The sequence below is a fragment of the Dioscorea cayenensis genome, chromosome 3 (genome assembly GCF_009730915.1).
Source record: "Dioscorea cayenensis subsp. rotundata cultivar TDr96_F1 chromosome 3, TDr96_F1_v2_PseudoChromosome.rev07_lg8_w22 25.fasta, whole genome shotgun sequence".
In the NCBI taxonomy this organism is placed as follows: Eukaryota; Viridiplantae; Streptophyta; class Magnoliopsida; order Dioscoreales; family Dioscoreaceae; genus Dioscorea; species Dioscorea cayenensis.
In genome coordinates, this window is record NC_052473.1 from 17,027,413 (window position 1) to 17,036,419 (window position 9,007).

Consider the following 9,007-nt stretch of genomic DNA (forward strand, 5'->3'; position numbering starts at 1 on the left):
ATTTTCGGCAAAATAGTCGGAAGGAGATAAAAGGCTACAATTATTGTTGCGCCAATATGATTAAATTCCAAACTTCTTGTATTTTCAATGAAGTCTATGAATTCATGAATAAAATTTATTTGTTGGAATCTGTTTCTTCACACTTATTTTCTTAATCGGAGGTTCCTGTGACAATGTCCAGGGTAATTAACATTAGGGGCTTGCCCCTAATGGAAGTCATGAACCCATAATCCTTTGAAGTCTACAAAATATTAAAATTTGATTTGTGATCCATGCTTTTTAACCGGTCAATCCTAATCAAAGGCCGGGTGGAAAGAAAGGAGCCCACACATATATTTTAAAAATTCAAAAAAATAGTGATTAAGTCAATAATTCTTCTACATACATACCTCTATAAAAATTTAAACTAAATTTATTAATTATGTTTAAATAAAAAAAAGATCCGGATGAAGGGAGAATAGGGATATTAAGAAAAGAATTTCCCAAAGATCTAAAACCCTGTCATTAATATTGTTAGTAGTAATTTAAGTATTCAAATAAAATTTTATTTTAACCTTTTTTATAATATATAGTTGGTATTTTATTTCTTTGCTACGCCGAAAGCTAATGTTTGAGTTTGTTTCCATTCATATCCCCAATTTTAAAAAATATATTATTATTAAAAAAAATCAATATACATATACTAATGTAAGTGCAGAGGTGTGTATATATACATGTCTAAATGAAATGAATTTTAGGCACGTTTGCATAATTTAGTTTTATTAAGGATTTATAGGTAGCAATATGAATTTTTAAAGTACTAAGAAAAAAGAGGGCCGACAAGTTCATATCTTAACCAGCCCATTTATATATAATGATGGTAAGAGATTTCAATTGTTTGCTAGTTCAAATTCTCTCAATTTATTATTTTATTTTATTTTTTGGAAATTTGATAAAATTATTTATTTTTCTTTTTAAATTTAGTCATATTTTGATTTATATTTGGGTCCCAAAAAGTTTCCTTATTTCGGACCGAGGTCGAAGCAAGGAAACGAAAGAGCAAGCGATGGCGGGCGGCGATGGCGGCGGCGGGTTCCGAGCGAGGATGGAGCACTATCTCTATAGCGGAGATAAGAAGCACGTCTTCGCCGGCATCCTCGTCATCTCCGTTGTCTTCGGCGCCCCATGGTTCCTCATGAGCCGAGGTATTCATCCCTCATCACCTCTCATCCTTGGCTTCTGTTTATGTCATTCTACGCTTGATTTCTCCGTTGATTTCTCTATGGCTTTGTTACAAACCATAATTTTTGAAATTTATATGAAATTTGGTGTTTTTATGGTTGTTTGATTCGTTTGTGAAGTAAGGATTTGGTAATGGTGTGACTGAGGGCTCTGGCATGTGGGTATTGTGTGTATGCTGAAGTGTGATATTGTTTAATTGATATGTGATTCTTGTATTTTGCTTCTAATGATCATTTTAGTTTCGATTCTATCTTTGTTTTGAATGCTCAGTGTTGGCAATGCTGCCTTGCTGTTTGTGCTTTTCCATAATGTTGCCCTTTTTAAGGGGATCAATCTGAATTAGATTCAGTGTATAGTGTTGACAGGGTCTATGTTAAAACTCCAAATTGTCTTTTGTTGCCTTTTAAATTAGAGGCATGCCACCAATTTGACCTGATATTATCAAACTGTCAAGCTTTTAGAATCTACTACAAATTCTATTGTTTTGCAAAGTATCTTAGAAGATTTCCATAGTTAGATTTCAAACCCGCCCACTAGTCAACCAAAAACTAGGTTTGAAGTTTTGTTTTTGAGCATTCCATTCATTGCTTTGCTTTTTTCCCCATTTATATTTTGCTTTCAGTCTTTTTTTGTACTTGATAAGAGAGCTACTAACTGCCCAAAATGCAAAAATATTTTTAGGAGTATAGAAAAACATAAAAAAGGCCAAAACTTTCACTTTCTCCACCACCCTCAGCTTTGACGTACAATGTGTGTCTGTGAAATAGTATTGATTTATCGCGTTGTTTTTGACCACCTACGCTATCACATTGGCATCGACTACAATTCATTAATGTTATTTTATCTCAGTTCTTAGTAATTGGGTCAATTTCATAAAATTAGAGCCAAGGAAAGACTGATTTATTTGAGATAACTAATGTTTGATAAATCCCAGTTGTTTTAGTTGAAGCTTAATTGAGGTGAACTTTGTTATAGTTGTGTTGGAAAGATCTTCCTGTCCTAGTAATTTGCTGTTTGTTATTCAGGCTTGCCTTGCAATGTCCCTTTGTTTGTTATTAAGGAGAATTAAAAAGGGTTTTAATTGAGGTGTTCATTAATGTTATTTTATCTCAGTTCTTAGCAATTGAGTCAATTTCATAAAATTAGAGCCACGGAAAGCCTGATTTATTTGAGATAACTAATGTTTGATAAATCCCAGTTGTTTTAGTTGAAGCTTAATTGAGGTGAACTTTGTTATAGTTGTGTTGGAATGATCTTCCCGTCCTTGTAATTTGTTGTTTGTTATTTCGGGCTTGCCTTGCAATATCCCTTTGTTTGTTATTAAGGAGAATTGAAAAGGGTTTTAATTGAGGTGTTCATTAATGTTATTTTATCTTAGTTCTTAGCAATTGAGTCAATTTCATAAAATTAGAGCCACGGAAAGCCTGATTTATTTGAGATAACTAATGTTTGATAAATCCCAGTTGTTTTAGTTGAAGCTTAATTGAGGTGAACTTTGTTATAGTTGTGTTGGAAAGATCTTCCTGTCCTAGTAATTTTCTGTTTGTTATTCAGGCTTGCCTTGCAATGTCCCTTTGTTTGTTATTAAGGAGAATTAAAAAGGGGCTTAATTGAGGTGTTCATTATTGTTATTTTATTTCAGTTCTTAGCAATTGAGTCAATTTCATCAAATTAGAGCCGAGGAAAGACTGATTTGTTTGAGATAATTAATGTTTGATAAATCTCAGTTGCTTTTGTTGAAGCTTAATTGAGGTGTACTTTGTTATAGTTGTGTTGGAAAGATCTTCCTGTCCTTGTAATTTACTGTTTGTTATTCAGGCTTGCCTTGCAATGTCCCTTTGTTTGTTATTAAGGAGAGTTAAAAAGGGAAAGTTGATATAACAGTTACAACTTGAAGTTGTAGAGTTTGATATTCTACTTATAATCCAGGTGGATTTGTTAGCGTTGTTATAACCAATCTTTTGAAAATTTGCTCAATGATTCCTACCATATTTACTTTCTATTCTCTGATAGTTGTCCATGTGACCATTGGATTAGTGGCTGACACATTTATGCAGTAACCTGCCTATGGAATTGCATAACAGCAATAAACCAGGTTGGCTAAAGTAGTTTATTTGACAAGATTATTATAATTTTTTCCTTTCAACTTCCCCACCTCTATCCCTGCCTTGCAGAACCTCTAACTCTCATAAGATATCTAATAGTTGTTGAGTGGTAATTGCTATGTGCTGCTTTGAAACTGTAATTTCAGTTCACATGGTTGTGCATGTATATTTCCAAAACTATGCTCTTCCATCGCCACCCACTTAAAGGGGCCTATACCTTGTCATTTCAACTTTTTCATGATAGTTCATATCTGCCATGGCCCCTTGATGATGGTTTATCTCATTGAATCCACTGTGTTTAATTTCCTTTCCAGATCTTGCTGAAGTGTTTGCAATGACCATCTTTTACACTGCTGTTTAAATACTTATTAACATCCTTGAAAAAATCATTCTGGGAATGACGTAGGGAGTTGCTCTTTTGAAATAACGTGTTCCTTTGGTTCTTCTCATTGGTGGAAAAATGATATACCCATGATTCCTCTATTCTTTGTGGGAATTGATCAAACATGCATATTTTTACTTTATTTCTTTCTTCAGAAAAAAATTGGCTGAGGTTCATTTTGGCTTCTGTTCCTTAAACTTGATGACTATTTTCTCTTTTGAGCTGTAGGGTCCAAGCATCAATCTCACCAGGATTACATGGAAAAAGCTGACAAAGCAAGGCAGGCTCGACTTTCATCTGGTCAACCTGGTCAACCAAGAACAGCGTGAAGCAAACTCTCTTTTTCTCTTTAATCTCCATTTTTCTTGTTGCATTGGGACAAAGAAATGGTTCCGTCTTCTGAAACCATGTCTTAGTTTGATGACTCATCTACCTTTTTGTGATATTCTATGTCCAATAGTTCTTGCTAAAAGACAGTAAATTGTTTTCACAATATATATTGTGGATGAATTGCTCAGTTGATTGAGATTTCTTGTCACAGAATAATTTCCTTATTTACTGTTGTATGGAACAGAGTTCTGATCTTTGATTACTGCTGAAAAAGCATCTAAATTTATCTATTTTTTTTGTTTGTTTGCTTGTTTGTTTTCCTGATATTGAACATGGAATATATCTGATTCTATTTAATGGAGGCCAAGAAAGTTTCTGTGAAAGCTTCTCTGAGATGGAGACATGGTCATGGTCTGCAAGGCATCAACCCAGCTAAGCCACCTGTTCTTCTATGGTGGGCAAGACTTAGTCTTCTTCCCAAAATACCCCTGTAAATCTTTCTCTTTCTTTCTCTTCCTTTCTCTCTCTACCAACCTTCAAAGCTAACATTTTATGCTGTTCTTGGTGATGATGACCTCAGGGAAAGAAGACCAGAAAAGCCACTAATTAAAAAGGCTTTGATCTTGACACCAGCTTTGTTTACAAAGGGAGAGGGATGAAACTCTATAGACTTCAAGATGAAAGGGGAAGGGGCATTCTTGGGAATTCAACTCACAAGGGAAGAAAGAAGGAAGGAAAGAAAGGAAAACCAAAAATAAAGTCTCACCCACCTCCATCACCAACAAAGAGCCCTCCTTTCACAGACCTCACCCTCACCTTCTAGGTCAAGTACACACAACACATACATTCTCCTCTCTTTCTCTCTCTAAATGTATTTCTTTCTCTCTCTAACATGCTTCTGTACATCTGTGTAGGTAATGGACCAGGTGGACCAAAGTTCATGGTGAAGGTTCAAAGGTTGATGTTTTCTTCCCAAATCCACCTAGCAGTGAGAGAAGAGTTTTCCTTCCCACAAATGCCCCTCTGCAACCCTCCTCAAGTTCTCTCTCCCTCTCTCTCTTTCTCTCTCTTTCTCAATACTCCAAATTGCCTTCTTTGCTTCCATGTACCTTGTTTGTATGGACCTTGTTTGTGTTTGTATCTTGGTCAGGGTCAGACTTCCCAAGAGATAGAAAGAGAGAAGGTGAGAAAGGGAAGGTTCCTTCCCAAGTTCTCTCTCCTCTCTCTATCTATCTATCTATCTATCTATCTCTATACCCACTTTTACTTCTCTCCATTATCTCTTCTCTCTCTCTCTATATATCTTTTTGGTCCCTTCTCTGTTCATTGTCTGTCTTCCACCTTGGTCTTGCCTCCCCTCTAGACCTTCTTATCTTGTCCCTTTTCCTTTCCCTTTGCCCTTAGAGAGATAGAGATAGAGATAGAGAGAGATGAGGAAGATGAAGAGGGTTGCCATGGGTGCTCCTCCCCTTCCAACCTCCTCTTATCTTGTTGGAGAGGAAGCTAGGGCAAGGATCAAGTACGAAGGTCTCTTGCAGGATTACAAGGATTTTGCTCAAGGTGAGATTTTTTTCATCTTTTCTTCATTAAAGTTCTCATCTTTTTTTTTTTATTTTAAGAGATCTGTGGGTTTTGATGTGTTTGTGGTTTTCCCCTTAGATCTTGTTGATTTTCAGGATCTGTGATCTGTTTCCGTGTATGATATTTTTTGTTATGAGAATTTTTTTTCTTCAATTCTTTAGACTTGTTTCCTTGAATTTAGGGTTATCTATGTGTTTTTTTATGATGTTTTGAACTCCTGTTCAGATTATAGAGATCTATGTAGGGGTTGCTTTGAGTTTATGGATTGCAATTCAGAATATTAAGGTTTGTATTTCGATTTAGGATGAATAGATGAAAGCAAGCAACTTTAGAAGGAAATTTCCATTGTTGATTTTATTGGATTTGATTGAATGGAATAGAATCACAGGCAGAAACAGATTGAGATTTACCTATGCAATTTTCATTTCATTCCTTTTCCTCAGAATTGATTTATTTCGATTCCATTCATTATTGTTTTAGCAACTCAATTTCTTCATAAGATCACCCTTTCTTTCTACTTTGGTGAGTCTCTGACTTATGGTTTTGATTTACAGGAAACCAAAGCAAAGAAAAGGAGATTGCAAAAGGCGAAAGAAAAAAAACTCAAGCTGTCTACTGAAGTCAGGTACTGTCTCTTTCTGATTAAATTCTGTTATATTATCTTCTATTTCCATTGTTCCAATAAAATTGTTTGTAAATTTGGTCATTGACTTCATTGCTTCAGATTTTTGCGGAAAAAATACAAGAGTTTCATGAAAAATCCGTCTCAGGAATCATCATATAGATTGAAGAAACAACAAACTCACAAGAAATCAGTCCAGTCCTCTCGAATCAATCCTTCACTGAACCGATCCATTAAAGTTGATTTTTCTTCCAAAGATAACAATTATAGAATTGGAGAAGCCGGAGTTGTGAACACTTCCGCTGTTTTAGACTTGAACCAGGCCTTCTTTCCGGTGAGCATTTCTCGAATGCAATCTATTAATCACATCACCTATTGAGCATCGCCTTATATTTAAATTTGTTTCGTGTGCATATTTTAGAATGGTGAAGAGATGGAGGAGTTTCAAATGGAGCAGGATCAACCGAAGATGGAGAAACCGAAGAGAAGCTCAATGGAAGGGGACGCTGTGGCGAATGATCTTAAGCTCTCGGTGTGTAGAGATGTAGGTACAAGCTCAAACCCTATTGGCAAAAGGAAAATCTCCTGGCAAGATCAGGTAGCTTTGAGAGTTTGAACTTTGTGATTGCATTTAGCAATGAATTGCACCTTTTCGATGTTTTTGTGTTGTACATAGTAACAGAAAAAAATGAGTATATCCCTGTCATACCCAAAACTTCATAGAAATTGTAGCTTTTGTTGACTCTGTGATGAAAGGAAGTTCTTTCTCAAGATTAAGTGCAGGCCATATTATATGATGTCGAATTTGCTTATTTGATGTTGGTGATATAGTATTGAATTGTTCTGCTATGGTGAGTTTATTGTTTTGTTTCAAATCTTTAACCCTAATTCATTTACTTATTTGTGAGTTTGTGCTTGTTTATTTTTACATTGCAAACAAACCAATGAATCAAGTCTTTCGGGTCATCGGTTTGCTTCTTGTTATGGAAATATTGCATTGACACATATTGGATGGATTACCAACCGAAATTTTTTCTGGATGGAATTTTCAAATATCTGAGTTGAGAGAGAGATGAAATATTAACTTTCTTGAAGTTTATTGTTTTGTTTCGAATCTTTAACCCTAATTCATTTACTTATTTGTGAGTTTGTGCTTGTTTATTTTTACATTGCAAACAAACCAATGAATCAAGTCTTTCGGGTCATCGGTTTGCTTCTTATTATGGAAATATTGTGTTGACACATATTGGATGGATTACCAACCGATATTTTTTTCCGGATGGAATTCTTGAGAGAGAAATGAAATATCAACTTTCTTGATGTAAAAGCGATATAAACCGACATTTATATATTTGTATGATAATTCAACTGTTCTTCAAGCAGGTGGGAAGAGCTTGTTTGTAATTCAGTGGTTGTTTTATTTCTTTTTATTCTGAACAAGTTGGTTGCTCACCAATGAATCCTTATTTCAATGAACATGCATAGTACAAGGTTGGTGCATCAAGCCTAACTAATAATGGTTGGATTTTGAAAAGTATTCCTGCTTTGACATTTTTTATTATGCAAAGGAAAAAAAAATCATATTTATTTGATTTATTAGCAACTTTTCAAACAATTGTTTTAATGTTTTATTTTTTAAGAAGCAAGGAAATTTGATTTTAGTATAAGTTAATAAAGAATTAATCACAATTTTTTCCATGTATGTCTTTTAATGAATTTACATGCGCTAATCTATTGTCATTTAAAAGAAAAGCCAATGTTTTTCATTAGCATCCTTATTACTATATACATCTAGTAACAATTTATTTTATATAAATAGTACAAAGGTCCTACTGTAATATTCAAAGTGATTTAAAATATATATACATATAATCTTAATTTTGAAACAATTCAATCCCAAATGTTCATTTCTGTTCATGAACTTAAAATATTATTCCCTTACATCCTAAATTACGTAAGTATATTTAATAACCACTAATTGGTATTGTATCGTTTTTTCAGAATTATAGTAAAGAGATTTAGGTCAAAATATCAAAATGGTCTTTCTATTTTGTGTTTTTCATCCCTTTATCTCTCTAATATAAAATCTGTTTTTTTGGTTCTCATATTTTCACATTTTTGTCTTTTTGGTCCCTCTAATTGATGGATCTGCCCTTTTGGTTTGATGAATTAGAGGGACTAAAAAGATGAAAATGTGTAAACACAAGGACCAAAAGAGCGGATTTTACAACTAAAGCACAAAAATGTGCAAATATAAGGACCAAAAGGGTGAATTTTATATTAGAGGGACCAAAAAGACAAAAAAAAAAATAGAGGGACTATTTTGACATTTACACTAGAGATTTATTATATTGTGGAGAGATTTATTAACAGAATTTTTATAATACACCGTAATTAGTGCATCTTCATTTCTACTACTCTCTTAACAATATTTATTATTATTTTTAAATAAATAAATATATTTACTTCAACTTGTTCATTGTACAAGGTTCACACTTCACAGTTTATCTTCAATAATTATTAATATAACTACAAAATCAGAATATGCGTACAAGCAACTTCTATATATATATATATTAAAAAATAATATCAAGATTTTCACAGCGGAAGTTTTTTTTAAAAAAAAAAAAGAAAGAAAAAAAAAAACTTTCAATTTATGAATTTTTTCAATAGAACTCCTCTCAGACTGCCACGTGTACTTCAAACAACTGTACATAGGGATTTTTATTAATATGAAACCTTGAAAATAATAATTAAAAAAAAAAA

The 9,007-nt window shown here is 33.6% G+C and overlaps 1 protein-coding gene across 1 annotated transcript; it reads left to right on the forward strand.

The window, feature by feature from the left end:
- The first annotated feature begins 1,045 nt into the window (after window positions 1-1,045).
- LOC120251053 lies at window positions 1,046-7,038 on the forward strand. Its single transcript, XM_039259597.1, has 8 exons — window positions 1,046-1,184; window positions 3,937-4,017; window positions 4,953-5,077; window positions 5,189-5,221; window positions 5,482-5,598; window positions 6,174-6,244; window positions 6,344-6,575; window positions 6,663-7,038. The coding sequence occupies exons 1-8, from the start codon at window positions 1,046-1,048 to the stop codon at window positions 6,855-6,857; spliced, it is 993 nt and encodes a 330-aa protein (XP_039115531.1). The 3' UTR covers window positions 6,858-7,038.
- Window positions 7,039-9,007: the final 1,969 nt, after the last annotated feature.

Excerpts from the sequence above, each read along its gene's own strand:
- LOC120251053 (XM_039259597.1), top strand. The coding sequence starts at position 1,046 with ATGGCGGGCGGCGATGGCGGCGGCGGGTTCCGAGCGAGGATGGAGCAC. Across the intron at positions 5,222-5,481 it reads AAGAGATAGAAAGAGAGAAG|AGAGGGTTGCCATGGGTGCT; the intron begins GTGAGAAAGGGA and ends TGAGGAAGATGA. Across the intron at positions 5,599-6,173 it reads TTACAAGGATTTTGCTCAAG|GAAACCAAAGCAAAGAAAAG; the intron begins GTGAGATTTTTT and ends TTTGATTTACAG.